Genomic DNA, 20176 nt, shown 5'->3' on the forward strand with positions numbered 1-20176 from the left:
AGGTGTCGATAGAAATGCTCTGCTAAGTAGGATTTCGGTAGAAGTCGAGTGATTGCTGTCACTCGCGAGTTTTAGGATATTGATTCCTTAGCTATGGCTTCGATATGAGTTGATGAGTAATGAGAATTGGAGACCGGGCGGGAATGAGTTGGAGTATTGCTATGGAATAGATGAGAAAATGAACTTCCGCCTGTGTCAATTGAGGACCGTACCGTTGTTGGCCCTGATGACTGAGGATTGAACAGTACTAACCACACGCCGGAAGTAGGAGGTAGTGGAAACCGGTAAGCTAATTACCTGATTTGCAACGATACTTTGAATCGCGACCCTCTACTCTGGGAGTGGAATGATGGCGGGTGTTGGATAGTATGTCGCCTCCGGGTTCTCTGGGAGTTCGCCGTGAGGGACCCTTCACCCGGGTTTTGGCAGGTGTGATTCAGACGTCGGGGTGATGATGGGAACAATTGACGTGTGTGGCCCGATGGGGTTTTCACGTGTCGTGTGAGTTTGGTCCACCTTGCAAGGTTAAATCGATCGATTTGCCGTGACTCGCGGATATGAGAGCCTTGGTCACTGCGTCACATCGTAGTAAGAAGTGGAATAAGCATTGAAAGGTGAAGATGGAATGTTGTATCTGTTGTTTTGAAGAATTAATCTGATCTACCATGTGTGCTCTAGATGTTTAGGCGAATATAGTTAATACTCACTATATTAAATGGAGCTAAAATATTGAAAGTAAGGATTCACTTCTAGCAGCCTTTCAGCAAAAGAACTCCAGAGCCAAATAGCTTTGCATGTCTAGGTAATGGGCTAAGTATACCCAAAGTCGGGTAAGCCTTGCTGAGTATTAGTATACTCAGGGTTGTTGTTGTAACCCTCCTGAGCAGGTTGTGTCCCCGCTGACTTCGAGGAGGTCTGTGCGTCCTAGATTGGACAACCGCTTCCTCCTGGGTGGACCGTCGAGTGGGCCCCGTCTTCCCCGTGAAGATCGGGCAGGTTGGCATCACATCGATGGGCAGGATGTGGAGCTCACCTTATATCATCGTCGTGGTTATCGTATTGTATTTCGAACTTGGTTTTTAGACTTCCGCTGTGTTTTTGAACTCTGTCGTTTGTACTTAAAGCTTTTATGTAAAACCTGTGTTGTAAATTAATTTGAAGATTTCTGTATGCTTGTATCACCTGTGCTCGTCTTCGTACGGGTCTACTAGTGCAATTGTGATCCTGGAGTACAGTAGTTAATCGAGATTTACCCGACAGCCTGTCAGATTACACCGTTTTAAGTGCACAGTAATTTGATTAAGTATTAAGATGATGGTTAGTGCATTTAAGCCGGTCTAATTTAAGCGGTGCTGCTACAGTGGCAATCATGATATATTGCAGCTACGTGTTTCGTCGCAATACAACCTTAAGCAACCAAACTACTCATTGCAATATGGGTTCTTGCAACCACGTATTGGTTGCATTAGTTTTTTTTTTCATTGCAATAGAAACATGTGTTGCAACACCACATCTGAGCGGTTGCCAGAAGCTAATGCACCGTTCCAACTGCAACCATCTGTCGACCACCAAACTTCAATGCAATTGATTCCAGTTGCATCCAAAATAGCCATATTGCAACCAAATATAGGCGTTACGCAAGGCCTGATTGCTAGTAGTGTGTCCAAGTAACATAATCGACTTCTAAATCATGCTCATCATTAATCCGATGTTCAACAATGAAATCCGCTACAATTTGGCCTCTAACAGCTCTTAAAGATTCATAGGCCAAATCATATTCAACAAGTGCATAAGCCCAATTTTCGATTCTACCACTCAAAATCGGCTTTTGCTGCATATGATTAATAACATCGGCTTGACAAATAACTATGCAAGTACTTGATAAAAGATAATGTCCCAACTTGGTACAAGCATAATATAATGATAAGCACAATTTCTCAATAAATGTATACCTTGTTTCTGCATCAATAAACCGTCGGCCAACATATGTAATAATATATTCCTTTCCTTCGGTTTCTTGAGTCAAAACAGCACCAATAATCTTGCCTTCCGCAGTCACATAAAGCCTAAAAGGAGTACCTCTCTTAGGCATCTTGAGAACCGGTGGTGAAGACAAATATTTCTTGATCTTCTCAAAGGTTTCTTGCTATTCTGCCCCCCCCCCCAAGTAAATTCAGCTTCATTTTTCAATCGAAGAATAGGAGTAAAAGCATCTATCTTTCCGAACAAATTAGATATAAATCTTCTCAAGAAATTCACTTTGCCCAGAAACTTTTGCAAGTCATTCTTGCAAGCAGGAGCCTCCACTTTCTTCATGGCTTCAATTCTCTTTGGATCAATCTCTATGCCTTTCTCATGAATAATGAAGACCAAGAACTTTCCAACCCATACACCAAAAGCACACTTGAGCGGGTTCATCTTCAATCCATACTGACGCATCCTCTCAAGAGCAAGTCTTAAATCAGCCAAATGATGACTTAAGTCGGCCGATTTAATTACAATATCATCAATATAGACGTCCAATATAATACCAAGTAAATCATGGAAGATCAAATTTATAGCCCTTCGATAAGTAGCACCAGCATTCTTCAAACCAAAAGTCATGACAACCCACTCAAACAAACCAACGAGACCAGGACATCTAAAGGCCGTTTTAGACGTATCTTCTTCGGCCGTAAGTATTTGATTGTAACTCGCATTTCCATCAAGAAAACTGATACCACGATGTCCAGAAGCCTCATTGATCAACATATCGGCTATAGGCAAAGGATATTCATCTTTAGGAGTAGTTTTATTAAGATCTCTAAAATCAATGCAAACTCTAATCTTACCCGAATCTTTCTTTTCAACGGGCACAATATTAGAGATCTACTCCGCATAACGACGAAACCGAATAAATCCAGCATCTAACAAATGGTTAATCTCTTCTTCTATTCGGTCATACATAACGGGATTAAAACGCCTAGAAGGTTGTTTATAAGGTCTAAAACCGGCCTTAATCGGCAGCCGATACTCAACCAAATCACGATTCAAACCAGGCATCTCAGAGTATTCTCATGCAAAACAATCGACATATTCTTTTAATAACTTTATTAAATCAGCTTTACAACCATTTGATAAGTTTGCATTTACAAAAGTCGGCCTAGGAATAGAACCATCTCCAATATCTACTTTTTCTAAAGGACCAGCCGACGTAAAACCTTGGCCCAATTTATCAAAATCACCGAAGTCTTCAATGGCCTCACACATATCGTTCGCCTTGTCCCGATAGTGCTCGATGCGCTGCTGTAGCCAGTCTGCGCTGGACCGGTTTGACACACCGATCTGACCGGTCGGCCGGTCTGACTGGTTAGAGGTAGCGGTCTGACCGGTCGGCTCTGCGCTGTCGCCTTGCTGCATCATAAAAGTAAATGTAGCCAATTTTCCTTCGGCTTTAAGACAGCAGTCACAAAACCTTCTTTGGTGCAACTGATCAAGTCATAATCGGTCAAATCCAGGCCCGATAAGCACTTGATGTGATCATGCGCACCAATGAGCTCGGAATCGGTGGTCCCAATGAAAGAAGAGGTATCACCATGCACAACCTCAACTTCATCGCCGATCCACCGAATAAGAAACAGATGCAAGGAAGATGGTACACACTGATTGACATAAATCCAATCATATCCAAGTATGAGGTTGAAGTTACCTTGCACCTCGGATACAAAGAACGCTGTTGCAACCGTCTTGCTTCCAACGGTCAACTCCATCGAAGTAACCCCTTGGCACCAATGGGATCACCTCCTCCAACGCTGCTGACCGTCATGTTCGTCTTGATTAGCTCTTCGTCCGTCCTGCCGAGCTTCTTGTAGAGTGAATAGGGCATCAAATTCACAATTGCCCCACAGTCCACAAGCATACGAGAAACTGGCTTCCCGTTGATATGCCCCCTCAAATAGAGAGCCTTCAAATGATTATCTGAATCCTTGGTCTTCTGAAAAATAGCTTCGCACGGCCCAGAATCTAGATGACCAGTCTCCTCCTCCGGAATCGCCCAGTAGTCTTCAGAAAAATGCACAACATTGATCTCCATGTTTGTGAGTTCTACAGAAGCTTCATAATCCACCAACACTTCGTCTTCTGGTTCTAAAGGAGCTGCTGGAACCTCTGTTGCGCTTGGAACCGAAGCGAGAACGCTTTCTTCGGCCTTCTGCTCAGGCTCAGGGTCGACCGGTCTGACCGGTTGCTCTGAGCGGTCAGACCGGTCCGGGACACCGGTCAGACCGGTCGGCTAGAGCGGTCCAACCGGTCCTGTGGGCTGGTCAACCGTCTTGACCTGCCACACCTTTCATTGAGGGATGCTTGGTTTGTACTTCTCAAACTGCTCATCCCTCAACTTCTCCACCTCTTTTTCCTTCTGTTCTTGGCGGTGAAGATGCTGCAACCTCCTTTTCTGAGTATGTGTCAACCCCGGCGGGCACCACCTAGGCTGAAAGTACTTCTCTTTGTCTTGGTCCTTGAGGTTGCTGCTGCTGGCCTCATGATCATTGGCCAACACAATCTTTTGAGAAACATTGACTGATTTCTCCACAATCACCGGTCTCTTTTGTGCTCCTTGAGTTTTACCTTTCCCGTCTTCAACTCGCACAACTTTGATCGGAGCCTTCTCTAAATCAACTTGCATTGGCTCGGGTTTGTACTTCTTTCCCTTGACGCGATACTCTTGGCGCATAGGACGAACTTGGGCCGGTCTCTACTGAAATCGGTCTGACCGGTCCGGGGTTCTGCCCCTGACCAGATTGGTGCTGCCCCAATCTGTCGTGAACCGATTGCCTCAACCTGTCGAAAACAGGTCCTCTGGAACTTCCCTCCCCCTGGAAGTGTGGTGGATACGGCATCGTATAGCATTGCATCCAGAATCCCCCGTTCTCCCACGTGGGAAACAGAGAATCCGACTGCGGAACCCATGGCATAGTAGCGTACATCGGCTGCATCTACTATGGAGGGAACAAGGTAACAACATCACCCCTGTGTTTGTTTGATTCTCCCCTAGGAGATGAAGGTGCGCCTTGATGCGGAGGTGACATCGGCCTCTTTTTTTAGGGGCCAATCGTTCCGAACGGCCTTTGAGTACTTGTTCAGCAGTTGGCCAAAGGCAGACTTCTGATTTGCAAGCTTGCCCTGCACCTTTGGCTGATTAGTCTTTCACGTACCCACTTTCGGACGCTTAGGCTTGAATGTCCGAGGCTGACCACCAGGGCGGTCTGACAGGTCAGTGAAACCGGTTTGACCGGTCTCGGCTGAGCAGCAGACTGGTCGCCTGAAGAAGAACCCTCTTGCCCCCCGAGTGTACGAGGCTTAAGTATGATCCTCATATTCTTCTTCCCATCAGGAGCCTTCTCCTAAATCACCTCCCTGGACAGAATCTTGTTATCAACAGTCAACGGTCTATCATCACCAATGATCACATTCTTGCCCTTTGCCCCTTCGACTTGATCCGGCCGAATCAGCACCTTTGCATTGTTCAGATCAATGGTGTGAACTAAGAACGGAGCTTTGTCAATCTTCATCTCCGGAAAGGCCAATCGTCCTTCATTTATGGCCGATTGTACCTGTCGACGAAACACATTACAATCATTAGTTGCATGAGGTGAAGAATTATGAAATTTGCAATAAACACACTGCTTTAGCTCCTCAAGCGGCGGTATAACATGAGTAATTTTTAAATGCCCAAGTCGTAATAACTCATCAAAAATACGATCGCACTTGGACACATCGAAGGTAAATTTCATCTCTTCTTGCCGATTCCTTTGAGTCGGCTTAAGAGATGTACAAGTACTTGGTTTGGCCGAGGCGGACCAAACAAACTCAGTAGCATATACCTCCTTATCCTGATCGTCCGATGAATCGAAATCATATTCAACAATATGCGTGTTTGAACGATAAGACTTGTAGATATCTTTTTCCTTTTTGAATTTTGCCTCTTGGCCTAAAGCTTTTACCTAAAGCTGATTTAAAGAATAAAAACTCAAACCATCAAGCTTCTCTCTATAACTTGATCGTAAACTCGCAAGAACCAAATCGACCAAATTTTTTTCAGAAAGAGACAAATTAAAGCATCGGTTTTTGATATATTTAAATCTCTTAAAGTATTCATGGATAGATTCATCTCCACCCTGCTTAACCGATGTCAAATCTGTCAACTTAGTTTCGTTATCCCCACTATAAAAGTGATCGTGAAACTTCTGTTCTAATTCGTCCCAAGAACGAATCGAATTTGGGGCTAACGACGAGAACCAGCTTCTCCAAGTTGGGCGATATATTAGCTGATATGCTCCCAAGTGGACCGGTTATCATCACCGCTAAATTTGATAAAATCGGAAACACGCCAACCAGCGGGGTAAGAAATCAAATCGAAAGCATCAACATATGGCTTTTGATAAAGCCGACTCCTACCCACGTCTAAACCAAGTTTAGACTTGAACATGCTGGCATGATCTTCTCTCATCCTAAGAAGATCGGCCTCATAGTTGCTAGTAGTTGTTTGGCCAAAATGATGTGACGCAGGATCAGTAGTGGACATCGTTTGTGCGGCATATTGTGGATTGGCCTTAAGCCAATCATCCCAAACATCCTTGGGCAACGGTGGAGGAAACAGGGGTTCGCCGTATGACTTTGTAGTATACGGCGGCACAAACTCCGCCAATTCTTCTTCCAGGCTAGGGGCAGCCGAAGTAGGAAGAGGCGCGAGCTGTGGCTGTGATGCGGAACCGAGCACCATGGCACCGGTCTGGCCGGTCCGCCCGCCGAGGCACCGGTCTGACCGGTTGGAGCGACCGGTCTGACCGGTTCGGCCCTGGACGGCCGAACTGCACCTGGCGGGGGTGTATGTCCGACGAAAAAATTCGGCAGCATACCATACTGATAATTCTCTGCTGGTGCAACCGAAAGACTAGGGTTAGGGGTAAAGTTAGAATAATCATTAATAGGTTTCTTACCCCTATTCTGTAGATTCAAGTCGATAAGTAAATCTTGTGTAAACTTTTGCGACTATTCGAATCTAACCAAAAAGTCCTCAGCAAACTGCTTAATGGAATCGAATGTAAAACTTACATCGCTTGGAGTGGAAGCAGATGAAGCAGCAGCTGTAGCCGTAGTAGACAGGTTCGGCGGTGGCGGCGCGAATGTGGGCATGACGAACTTATCCTTCTCGAATACGCCTTGCCGAGTCTTCCCAAAGCATGCAAGTAGTCTCTTCTTGGCCTCTTCCTGCTCCTTCTGGAGCGCAGCCTCGAATTGCTTGAGGCTCTCCTCAGGTATGTCTTTATATTTGATGTCAACGGGAGTGGAATCTACCTTGGTAGGATTAATCTTTTCACCGGTCATTGCGTCCGATGAATTTAGATCTGTCCCCAGCGGAGTCGCCAAAAAGTATGTTGACGCAGAATTGGCCAACACACAAGCGCTAGAACACGCGGATCGCAACGATCAGAACCTGACGAAGATCCCTGGCAACCGGCTAGACCGGTCGCACCAACCGATCAGACCGGTTGGGCGCAGAGAGACTTCGCGAAGACCTAGAATCTCAAGCTCGGGAGGGACCCCGTCGAAGCTCGAAGATCTAGGGTTGTCTTGGAGTCGGCAGGCCACCCAAGTCGTCCTTGAACGCCGTAGAGACGAGCAAAGAACAGCACGAGATTGGAAAAGTTAGGATTTGAGTAAAAAGTGAAAATAGTAGATTTATTTGTTTCGATTGGGTAGAAGGACCTCAATCGGCCGTGGCCTTTATATTTATAGGCCGGGGAGGACATACCCCTTCCAAATCGGGTTACAAACGGACTCTACAAAAAAAATCTAACCAGACTCGGATTACACAGAGCCAGACCGGTCGGCCGCGAACTTCAGATTTGGTAATGGCTGCAGCGGTCTCAAGTCAAGAATCTCATCCATATCACACGTCGAAATAAGCAACCTGCTCAGGTTAGTCATCTTTGTCAGGGAGCTCCATAATTCTGCAATGTAGCTTGGCCGTACTTTCAGTATACCCAAAGTTCTCATCCGTGTCTAGTTTCCCAGCTGTGAAACCAAATCTTTGTTGGCTGAAACAGTCAGCAAAGCTTGCAGATTTTTCAGGTGGCAAATATTGCCTGGAATTTTTGTACCACCGAAGCAATTCAATGTCCTTGCTTTAAGAACATGATTTAGAAACACGTGTAAATGACGCAAATTAGTTAGCATAGTTATTTCGCAAGGCAACTCCTGCACGTAGGTGAATCTGAGATCCAAAACTTGTAGGTTTATAAGTTTTCTGAAAGATGCTGGTATCTGCTTCGCTTTTGTGTGAGAAAAATCTAGATATCGCAAATTATACAACTCTGCGACCATGCCTGGAACTTGTTCAATATTGGAAAATCTTAGGCAAAGGACCCTCAGTAGTCAGTAGTCTGAAACATGATAAAACATCGTATATCCAAGATGGCACTTCAGTGTCGAACAAGATGAACGAACGGAGTTGCGAACTCGATAAAGAATGTAAGGACTGGGCACCTCTTTGGATGCTTAAGCGGTGAGCTTCGTGGGTAACTCGGGTTACACTAGCATCGCTATATGCGATTCCAAACTTCTCCTTTTTAGCAATGTTTAAGGTTGCCTCTCTGACAAGATCATGCATAACAAATGTTGTAGCCCTTCCCCATGTATTCCTTTCTGTGACTTGAAGAATAGAACGCTGAGTGAGTTCTGTAAGGTAAAAGTTGGCAACATCTTCCAATGTTGTTCCATCTCCTCTGTCTTCCACAAAACCTTCTGCGATCCATAGCTTGGAAATCAATTTTCTTTCAATCTTGTAATTTTCAGTATAGAGGCTGCAGTACAGAAAGCAGCTCCTCAGATGGCTTGGGAGATCATGCATGCTCATATTCAGAACATTGGAGATCCATGTTAGTTCTGGATTGTAAGCTAACTGCCAGCTAAATTGGTTATAGAAAAATTCCCACTCCTGCTCCTTTAATTCATGGTATGATAGAGCACTTCCAATGGTTACAATAGCCAGTGGCAATCCTTGACACTTAGAAACGATTTTCTCTGCCAAAGTCGTGAGGTTTTCAGGGCATATGTTATCTTTTGATGCATGAAATGCCCTAGTACAGAATAATTTCCAAGATTCATCACATGGAAGAGTTCTAAGTTCAATGACATAGTTATCAACTGCCAAAGAAGACACATCTTTTCTCCGTGTAGTTATCAGCACTTTACTTCCACATTTGTTTCTGACAAAAGCATAGTTCAGAAAAAGCCAGGCATCTTTATCCCATACGTCATCCAGGACAATGAAATATTTTTTGTCCCGCAAATAGTTTTGTATTACCTCAATTAATCTCATGCTACGCATGGTCACAAATCCACTTGCTATGCTTGATTTCTGATCTATCAGTTGATTTATGATTTCTCTTAGCAATTCTTCAATTTGATAAGTCTGAGACACGGTAACCCAGGCATGACAGTCAAAATATGTTCTTATCTTCTGATTCTTGTACAAACTGCTGGCGATAACAGTTTTCCCTAAACCTCCCATACCAAGGATGGCAATCAGAGTCCGATCTTGCTTCTCCTCAAGTAGGCATTGGGTCAATTTTCCAATTTCATCAGCATTTCCCACTATCTCAGAGTTATCTATTAGGTAAGCAGAATCTGACAGACAAAGCTGATCAGAGACCTGCAAATTGTTATTCGTGTCCTGTTCACTAACCGAGAAGCCATATCGATTTCTCATTTCTGCTAGCCTCTGAATTCGAGCTTCTACATGACTGATCTGGCTAGGGAACTTCTGCCATGCTGCAATGTTCTTGATCTGATGGAACTTTCTCTTGATGAAGCTGCTTGTATCCACAGCTTGCACAGTAAGGTAAGCATACTCATCAATGATGTCTTCAACTGTCACACCCGGTTTTAAGAACAAAACCGAATGCATAACTATATGTACGCACTGGTCCCTTTTTCTGTGGTACCTCAGAAGACGAAACTTACTTCACCCGCTCCTCAAAGCTCAATAACCCAAAAATCCACCAATCAAACGCCCCAGGCACGACATATATATCATCTAGTTACTTAGCCAAGACCAGAGCCATATAGTATTGTGGTTGCACTGTTTTCTTGGGTGATTCTCCATGTTCCAATTAAATCAATTATTCTCATAAATAAGCATAGATAGAAAGATGGTTAGGGTCACTTGTCTTTCTCCAACGAAAAGCTACTCCTACTGCTCTTCACTGCTCTTCAGCTCTTGCTCACTTGGGATTCTTGATCTTCAATCTTCAAACAACGATTCTTCTACTCGAAACAATCATGGGCAAACATACAAAGCAAACAACAAGTACAACTAAGAACAATACACCAAAGCAAAAGAAAAGCTTAAAAAGAGCGTACTAAAGGATAGAGCTCACTGATATGGTTACGAGAGCGCAAGAAACGCGAAAAACGGAACTAAAACGGCGATTCTATGGGATAAACGGTGCTTCAGGGATCTAGTCGCGATTAACTAAAGGGTTAAGGACTAACAGAAAGAATTTGTAAGACACAACAAAGTGTGCTCACAGAGGATAACAAAGTGATAAGGCTACTACACATGTTGCGAGGATCACGTGAGCACAAGATTTGATGAAAACGGAGCTAAAACGAAGAAGTTATGGCTAAAATAGGATTCTAGGGGCTTTTCTACGAAAATTTTATAAAACCAGGGGCTAGATCATAATTATACCTAAACTTCGGGGGGTAGCAAGGAAAAAGGTGGGCTGCGGGCGGCTCTGGACTGCGGGCACGATTTTCCTAAAGCTCAGGGGTTTTACTGTAAAGATTTGGACCAAAACCTAATTAGTTTTGTATAGGGCTAGACCGCGGGTTGAAACTGGGTAAACAGAGGGGCCTTTTTGAAAATCTGCAAAGGTTGACCGGTATCTTGGGGGCTGACTCCGGTTGGATTAGATCTGATCTGTCCGAGTTAGATCGGACGGCGCAGATTTAATGTGGGGCGAGCAGCGGCGCGGGGGTACCGGCGGCGAGCGTCTAGCGGCGGCGGGGTCGCCGGCGTAGCGCGTTTACGCACTCCCGGCCTCGGATCGGGCGCGGCTTGCACAGGAAGATGGCGCGCGATTAGGGGAACGCGGCTGCGGGGTTCGCTAGGAGAGTTGATGGCCGGAGCGAGCTTGCGACGGCGTGCGGCGGGCTGGACTCCGGCGAGCACGTGCAGGCGCGATTGAGCGGGAAACCAGGGAGGAAAAGAAGCAGGGGAAGCTCCTTACCGCGTCTTGAAGCTTGTGGAGGGCTCGATCGCAGCGGAAGGTCAGCAAGGCGGCGGCGCTACTTACCCCGACGGCGTGGCGGCAAAGACGATCGAGCTCTGCGCGTTTAGTGTTTGCGAGGTGGGGATGAGGCGGCGGCTAGGGTTGATGCGGATCCCAGGGCTGCGGGGGTTGTATTTATAGGGCGCGGGATGGTGGACCTCGGCGTGCGCGCTTGGGACTCGGTGGTCGAGCCTCGGTCGGACTCGAGCTCGAGACCGGCTCGGGTACGTGCAGGGGTGTGGGTCCAGACCGATGCGTGTGTGGGGAGGGAACGCAGAGTACCTAGGCGTGCGGGCCAAGCGGCGAGGGAGGGCCACGGGGCAGCGGCACGGCACAGCGCGGCCCAGGCGCAGAGGCGGGGCGTCGACCGGAGGTAGAAGGCGACCCTGACAGGTGGGGTCCATCTGTTAGCGGGAGCGGCGGAGGAGAGCGCGAGCGGGCTGGTGGAGGGAGCTGGGCCGTGCGCGAGGGGCTAGCTTGGGCTGCTACGCGGGCCACGCGGGAGAGAAGGGGAAAAGGGGATGCTGGGCCGGGCTGAGATTGCTGGGCTGAAAATGTTTTCCTTTTTCTTTTCTCAAAACCAAACAAACAAATTCAATTCAAATTCAAACTCAAAGATTTGAATTCAAATTGAACTTCAAACATTAAAACAAAGCAAGGAGGCTTGAAAGCAACACACAAACAACTTCATTTTAATTTTAGAAATTCAAACAAGCTTTATTTATTTTCTCTAAATTCCCTGCGAACAAAAGAAAATGTTGCAAAATTTTAAAATTATGAGAAAATCGTTGCTTTATTATTTTCTTTTAGTCGCATCCTGAAATTTGAAAATTTCAGGGTGTGACATCAACCTCATGAGCAACATCTCTAACTTGGTCCAACCATGCATCAAATGCCTTGTCACCAGCTCTTTGTGCACTAACTTGGTGTATAAAGGCCTGCAGAATTGAAAGTTCGCCCTCAATTTGTTTCATGCTATGCTCAAAATCTGTCATGATTGGTGCTGCTTCAACCACCTGGTAGCCAATCTTCTCTAGCATCCTATCTCCCAAGGTAAGAGCAACTTTTCTGAGAACAACAAAAAGCCCATCTGCCATATCTGCTAAACTTGTTCAAAAATATATCAACCTATCATGTAATTATATTTCTGAAGAAGATTTACGTGCTGCTCTGTAGCATCTGAAATACAAAAAACAGCATATTAGTTTCTAAGAAAATAAATAGCGGTTAGTCAGTAGATCAAATGAAATTTGTTCGAAATGGAAGTAATGTCAGAGCATCAACGTTAAAAAAGTAATGTCAGAGCATTAAACGGTTGTGCGATAGCAAGAAAGTTGTGCAGACTGCAAACTTAGGCTTATAGCAAAGTCGATATTCAATTCAAAGTATAAGGCCAGAAAGGTTTACGTATCGACACTAACTAGTGAATTCATCAAAAGACGACTAACGAGGCTAGACTGCCAATCTCACACGGCCAAGTATCAGGATGTGGCTTTGCCCGGTGGCCGGTGCCCTTAAGGTGTTCTATGGATTGCTCGCAAAAGCAGCCTGCAAGAAATCTTGGCTCTGCGGACTGCGGGCGAACAGAGAGCGCGAGGAAGAGTATGCCCATCTCCATGGACCGGTTGGTAGCATCCGACCAATAATAGCAGACAGGGAGCAGGAACAAGGAGGGCGGAAGGCGTTCATGCGGCATACCTCGGCGAGCAGAGGAGCAAGACAAAGGAGAAACCCTGAACAGAGGCGGCCGCGGATCAAGTATGGAGCCTCCAGGGCTCCATGCCTCCGCTCTGGGTGGGGGTGTCTCTTCGCAAGCTGCAAACTTTCGCCGCCGTCTTCGTCGACGAAGAGACAAAAATGTTGGGAGTTGGGACTAGTTGCCTGGCTATGCGTTCGCCGTGGAAATTTCTCTCCCTTTCTTCCTGCCTGGAAGGCGCGCCATAGAGGTAAGTCAAATTCGGTGATGTCGTTGTATTTGACCGATATATTATTCCTCGTTTCCAGAACGTACGTAAAAGTAGTTTAATATAGTCTCCAAAACTATGATTTTATTATTTTTAAACTATGATTTTATTATTTTTATATTCAGCTTGTCTGCTTTCGGCTTATTCTTTCTTCCAGAATACTATTGAAGCAGCCAAAAGCAACCTGTTTTTTACCAACCTGCTTATTCTATATTGCTCGTGAAAATAAAATTGACATTATATAAGTATTTTCAAATATAAAACCAATGGTATCTGTCGGTACCCTGTAGCAGGGGTACCCACTCTTACCACAGCAAGACAGGACCCTCGTAGTTATCCGTAACTACGCGTAAGGACGGAGTAGCTAGGCCCCACCGGACAGGCTCTTCCCTCACCAGGCCAACGGCCCCGGACCCGTTCCCCGCCTGGGGATGGGTCCGGAGACGCCACGTGTCTCTAAGGGATGGAAGCTCCGAGCTGACAGCCAGGCCTCGGACCCCCCATAGGGGTCCGGGGCCTCCTGCGCCGTCCGGACCCCCTTACCGTGCGGGGGTCCGGAGACGCCACGTGTCCCGGGGGCACGGGCGCAGGCTCATGCGCGAGTCCTCCGCAAGGGGGACTCGCCCACCCATCACATTTAATGCGGATGGTTGACGCATGCTCTGCCGCCGCAGCACGCGGGACAGCCTTTGACAGGCCCCGCTATGCACCGCGTATTACCAAGGTGCACAGTGCAGCCGCCTGTGCCGCGCCCGCGCAGAGCCCGTCAGCCGCATTAAATGGATACGACGGCACGGCACTTTTCCATCATACCGCCTACGCTGCTCCCTACACAGCCGTTCAGCTACGTGGCAGGCGACGCCGCTGGCTACGCCGGGCGCCGTTCCGACAAGACAGCGCCTAGACATGCTGAACGGGAGACTCCAAGAGCAGGCAAAGATATCCAGAGAAAGATCTCCTTTGCCTGCAACGCCATAATGATGAACAGTACTATATTTTATACCGCATCGCTGGGCCCACTTGTCGGGGTCCCGGCAGCTATGTACGCGCCTCCCTTGAGATATAAAAGGGAGGCACTCGCTGTGTACAGGACAGCTCCAGACGAACACAAGCTCTCACACTCTCGTGGGGAGGCAATACAACACCCAGTGGACGTAGGGTATTACGCTCCGGCGGCCCGAACCACTCTAAATCTTGCTGTGTTCATCGTGTTCTTGAGTGAGATCGTTCTGGGACTAGCTAACCCCCGAGTACACACCCTCTGGGCTAGGGCGGGTGCCTTCCGCCACCCGGCCGTGGTTGCAGCTCCACGACATTTGGCGCGCCAGGTAGGGGATTTCTTTAGCTGGTCATAGTTCCTCTCCTCATCGTCCCCATGGTTCGTGTGGACGACGTAGAGATGACGGAGGGTGTGGCGTCCTCTACGCCACACGCTCCTCGTGTTCCTGCTCCAGGGGCAACTGTGCCTGTGGAGCAGCCACCGTCGGCAGCAGCGCGCGCTGCTCGCCGGCAAGAGTCAGGGCGCCCATCAAGGGCCCCCTCACAAGCTGCGAGCGGCGGAGCGCTGGCAGCGGCTAGGGAGTTGCTTCGCAACCCCCCGGCTGGGGCAGCCTCGCCAGACGCCCTGAAGCAGTGGCGGGATGACGTTGACCGTCTCCTCCACCTGGCTCAGGCCTCCCCCAGTTCTGCAAGGACTGGGCAACGACCTCCGCCCAGCAATGCGGTGGTACCTTACCACCAGCGTCAGGGCGGTGCGTCGGCGTCCGTGCGCTCCCCTACCGTGAGGGGTGCACGAACAGAAGACCCGCGGGCGGAGCTCAACCGCCAGCGCGCGGGAGAGGATGCCCGCGTCTCCGTTGAGAGGGCGCAAGAGCGCCGTCTTAACATTGAGGGCCGTAACCTCAACGCCGACTTGGATGTGGTGGCACCCAAGCCCCCAGTGAACACCCGGATACAGCCAGGCGCACCAGTTGCCGGGGTGGGCTGCGCTGCACTGGCGGACCACCTCCGAGCGGTGGCATGGCCATCCAAGTTCTGCCCCCATCTGCCGGAAAAGTACGACGGTACCACTAACCCGTCGGAGTTCCTGCAGGTGTACGTTACTGCCATCACAGCGGCTGGTGGTAACGGCGCCGTCATGGCAAGCTACTTTCATGTAGCCTTGTCTGGGCCAGCCCGGACCTGGCTCATGAACCTCACGCCTGGGACGATCCAGTCCTGGGAAGAGCTCTGTGCAAGGTTCACAGCGAACTTCGCCAGTGCGTACCAGCAGCATGGCGTGGAGGCGCACCTTCACGCCGTGAGGCAAAAGCCCGGAGAAACGCTCCGGGCCTTCATCTCGCGCTTCACCAAGGTATGGGGTACCATTCCTCATATCTCAGATGCATCTATTATCACTGCTTTCCGCCAGGGGGTACGTGACGAGAAGATGCTCGAGAAGCTGGCGACGCACGAGGTGGAAAGCGTCACTACGCTCTTCTCCCTGGCAGACAAGTGTGCCAGGGCCGCTGAGGGTCGTGCATGGCACTCAGCCCCCCAAAGCGGAGACGCCAAGGCTGGCGGCTCCAGTGCTACCGCTCAGGGCGGTGGCAAGAAGAAGAAGAACAAGAACCGGAATCGCGGGGAACTGCAATCTGGTGGACCAGTCGTTGCAGCGGCGGCGCCAGCAGCGACGCCGGCTGCGGCAGCAGCGGCTGGGGGCCAGAATGCACACGGCAAACGCCCTCGCCCGCAAGGTGGAAGCGGAGGTTCATGCCCAGTGCATCCCACCGCTCGCCACAGCGCCGCTGACTGCCGCGAGATCCAGAAGCTCGCGAAGCGGGTCAGTGGGCGGCGTGAGCAGTCCTCCAAGGACGGTTCATCCCCTCCTCGCCAGCGGGCCGGCAAGGAGAAGGCCTCCGGCAGCAGGGCCGCCGCCGGGGAGAAGGAGCTGGGGTACCAATCCCCCGCTCGAGAGCTGAAGGGCGTCTACCACGACGACGACTCCGATTCCGATAACGGCGACCGCCGCAAGAAGCTGTATGTAATGTACGGCGGAAGCTGGGAGCTTGTCTCCCGACGGGATGTGAAGACCCTTCGCCGGGAGGTCCTCTCGGTGAAGCCGGGGGTCCCGAAGGCGGCGGCGCATCAGAGGTGGATGAACACCACCATCTCTTTTGGGCCATCTGACTGCCCGGAAAATATGGCCGGAGCTGGTGTACTACCTCTAGTCACCGCTCCTGTCATATCCAACGTAAGGCTCTATCACGTGCTGATTGACGGTGGGGCAGGCCTCAATGTCATCAGCTATGCGGCGATCAAGCAGCTGCAGATCCCGGAGTCCAAGCTGACTCCCTCTCGCCCATTCTCTGGAGTGGGCCCACACCCGGTGTTCCCCCTGGGGAGCATCACACTGCCGGTCACGTTCGGGACCGAGGAGAACTTCCGCACAGAGAGTGTTCTGTTCGATGTTGCGGAAGTAAACCTCCCGTTCAACGCCATCATTGGCCGGCCGGCGCTCTACCGCTTCATGGCCATTGCTCATTATGGGTATTTGGTCTTGAAGATGCCTTCTCCTGCCGGAGTCCTCACCGTACAGGGCGACCGCACCGCTGCCGTCGCTGCAGTTGAGAGGCTGCATGCTCTGGCGGCAGAGGCTGCGCGTTCCGAGGAGGATCCGTCCACCTCGCAGCCCAAGGCGCCTGCAAAGGCTCCCAAGGTCCAACCGTCCGATCCGGACCATGTTTCCGTGAAGACGGTGCAGATTGGAGCGGACTCCACCAGGACCACCCGTATCGCGGGGAACCTGGAGGAGAAATAGGAAGACGCGCTCATCGCTTTCCTCCGGGCAAATGTCGACGTGTTCGCCTGGGAACCGTCACAGATGCCCGGGATCCCCAGGGAAGTGATCGAGCACAATCTGAGGATCTACCCCGACGCCACGCCGGTGCGCCAGAAGTCCTCGGAAGCAGTCCGTGGAGCGACAAAACTTCATCCGCGAAGAAGTCCACAAGCTCCTACACGCCGGCTTCATCGAGGAGGTCCACCACCCCGTGTGGTTGGCCAATCCGGTCGTCGTCCCAAAGGCCAACGGGAAGCTTCGGATGTGCATCGACTACACCAGCCTCAACAAGGCATGTCCTAGAGACCCCTATCCTCTACCACGTATCGATCAGATCGTGGACTCCACCTTCGGGTGTGACCTTTTGTCTTTCCTAGATGCATACTCTGGTTTCCACCAGATTCAGATGTCTATAGAGGATAGGAAGCATACTGCCTTTGTAACAGTAGATGGGCTTTATTGCTACATTGTCATGCCATGTGGTCTAAGGAATGCCTTACCCACGTTTGTACGAGCTATGAACAAAACCTTCTGTAATCTGATTAGAGATGTTGTTGAGGTTTATGTCAATGACATTGTGGTCAAGACTAAGGTAGGGTCAACACTAGTGGAGGACCTGTCCCTCATCTTCGACCGGCTCCGCACCACACGCACGAAGCTGAATCCCGAGAAGTGCATCTTCGGCGTCTCAGCAGGGAAGCTGCTGGGTTTCCTGGTCTCACATCGAGGCATCGAGGCAAACCCAGCCAAGATCAAGGCGATCGAAGCAATGAGGCCTCCTTGCCGCATCAAGGATGTCCAGAAGCTCACTGGATCTCTCGCTGCTCTTAGCCGCTTCATATCGAGGCTAGCTGAGAGGGCCCTCCCCTTCTTCAAATTATTGAGGAGGTCCGGTCCATTTACTTGGACCGAAGAGGCTGAACAGGCCTTCCAGGAGCTGAAGCAACACCTCACCTCGTTGCCAGTATTGGTGGCTCCAGAGCCCGGTGAGCCGTTGTTTCTGTATCTTGCTGCGTTTGCGGAGGCAGTCAGCATGGTGCTAGTCGCCGAGAGGGCGGAGCAAGCTCGCCAGGGGGACACCAGGGTCTCCCCGGCCAAAGATGGTGAGCCGGACCCCGGACACGGGGGCCCGTCAGCCTCACCTCTGCCTGAAGCCCCGGGCCCCGCACAAGGGGGTCCGGACGAGCCTTGTGCCAGTGGGAGCCCGGAGCCGCTGGGGGCCCAAGGACCTGATGTGGTGGATAAGGGCGTGCCGGACCCGGTAATCGGGATCCGGACTGTCCAAAAGCCGGTTTACTACGTCAGTGAAGTCCTCCACGAGGCGAAGGCCAGGTATCTTGAGACGCATAAGCTTATCTATGCGATACTAATTGCGTCCAGGAAACTGCGCCACTACTTTCAGGCACATCGAGTTGTCGTAGTGACCTCTTACCCGTTAAGAGCTGATCCTGCACAACTCCAACGCCACAGGCAATATCGCCAAGTGGGCGGCAGAGCTGGCAGAGTTCCAACTGGACTTCCAGCCACGCCATGCAATCAAGAGCCAGATCCTGGCCGATTTCATAGCGGAGTGGACTCCCTCCCCAAGCAATCCTGGGGGTCCGGTCGTCAACGCCGGACCCCCGGAGCCGGAAATCAGGGCACCAGTCTTCACCGAACCCCACTGGACACTCTTCTTCGACGGGTCCGCCCGCGAAAAGTGGGCCGGAGCTGGTGTGGTCCTCATCGACCCAAATGGAGATCAGCTGAAGTACATGGTGCACCTTGAGTTCAAGGCCACCAACAACATGGCGGAATACGAGGCGCTGATCTTTGGCCTGACGCAAGCCCTCTCATTGGGGGTCCGGCACCTCTTGGTGAAGGGGGACTCCCAGCTAATCATCAAGCAGGTCCGAGGGGATTGCAACTGCAACAATCCCCAGCTCGCGGCATACCTCATACATGTGAGGAAGCTCGAAAGGGACTTCGACGCCTTGGAACTACAGCACGTTCCCCGCGAGCACAACTCAGCAGCAGATGATCTCTCTGCGAGAGCATCTACCTGGGCTCCCGTGCCTGAAGGTGTCTTCGAAAGACGGCTGCAGAGACCTACCGCCCAGCCTGTCGAGCTGGGTGAAGGGGATCAAGCTAGCACCTCAAAGCCAGCGGTCCCGGCAGCACTCCACCTGTGGTGCCCAACCTGGGCCGTGTGCCCTGTAGAGGATCCTGGTGACCTCTCAGAGCCACACCCACCTTCTTAGGGAGCTCCCGATGCATGGATCTCCGAGATCCGGGACTACCTGAAAGATAACATCCTCCCTGATGACGATGTGTCCGCTGAGCGCATAGTCCGGTTGGCTAAACGCTACGCGGTGGTAGAAGGGGATCTCTACCGCCGTGGCGCCAACGGTGTCCTCATGCGGTGCATTTCCCAGGGAGAGGGCCGCGAGTTGCTCGCGGAGATCCATGGAGGCGAGTGCGGAAGTCATTCCTCCTCTCGCACGCTTGTTGGCAAGGCCTTTCGGCATGGCTTCTACTGGCCAACAGCACTCCAGGATGCGGCTGAGCTGGTAAGGTCCTGCAAAGCATGTCAATTCCATGCAAAGCAAATACACACCCCGGCTCAAGCTCTGCAGATGATTCCGCCCTCATGGCCATTTGCTGTGTGGGGTGTGGATATCCTGGGGCCATTCCCCCGGGTTGTCGGCGGGTACCGGTTCCTCTATGTCGCCATCGACAAGTTCACCAAGTGGCCGGAAGTTACCCCTGTGGTGAATATCACTAAGAAATTGGCAGTCGCCTTCCTCAGGTCCATTGTGTGCAGATTTGGCGTCCCAAGCCGCATCATTGCGGATAACGGGACCCAATTCAAAAGCAGACTCTTCCAAGAATACTGTGAGGACATCGGCATCCAGCTATGCTTTGCGTCCGTAGCACACCCCCGCAGCAATGGACAGGTTGAGAGAGCGAATGCAGAGATCCTCAGGGGACTCAAGACCCGCACCTACAACTGCTTGAAGAAGCACGGTGCCAAATGGGTTGACGAGCTTCCATGCGTACTATGGGGCAACCGGACCACACCCAGCATAGCCACC

At 50.3% G+C, this 20176-nt stretch overlaps 1 protein-coding gene across 1 annotated transcript; it reads right to left on the reverse strand.

The window, feature by feature from the left end:
- Positions 1 to 7881: 7881 nt before the first annotated feature.
- On the reverse strand, positions 7882 to 13288 carry LOC120668665 (disease resistance protein RPM1-like). Its single transcript, XM_039948405.1, has 3 exons — positions 13017 to 13288; positions 12169 to 12497; positions 7882 to 9912 (listed from the first exon to the last, which is right to left on the reverse strand). The coding sequence occupies exons 2-3, from the start codon at positions 12413 to 12415 to the stop codon at positions 8378 to 8380; spliced, it is 1782 nt and encodes a 593-aa protein (XP_039804339.1). The 5' UTR covers positions 12416 to 12497; positions 13017 to 13288; the 3' UTR covers positions 7882 to 8377.
- Positions 13289 to 20176: the final 6888 nt, after the last annotated feature.

Source organism: Panicum virgatum, chromosome 4N (genome assembly GCF_016808335.1).
Source record: "Panicum virgatum strain AP13 chromosome 4N, P.virgatum_v5, whole genome shotgun sequence".
Lineage (NCBI taxonomy): Eukaryota > Viridiplantae > Streptophyta > Magnoliopsida > Poales > Poaceae > Panicum > Panicum virgatum.

Coding starts and splice junctions, on each gene's coding strand:
- LOC120668665 (XM_039948405.1), bottom strand. CDS start 12,415: ATGGCAGATGGGCTTTTTGTTGTTCTCAGAAAAGTTGCTCTTACCTTG. Junction 9,913..12,168: donor TAGAGATGTTGCTCATGAGG/TTGATGTCACAC, acceptor CGGGTGTGACAG/TTGAAGACATCATTGATGAG.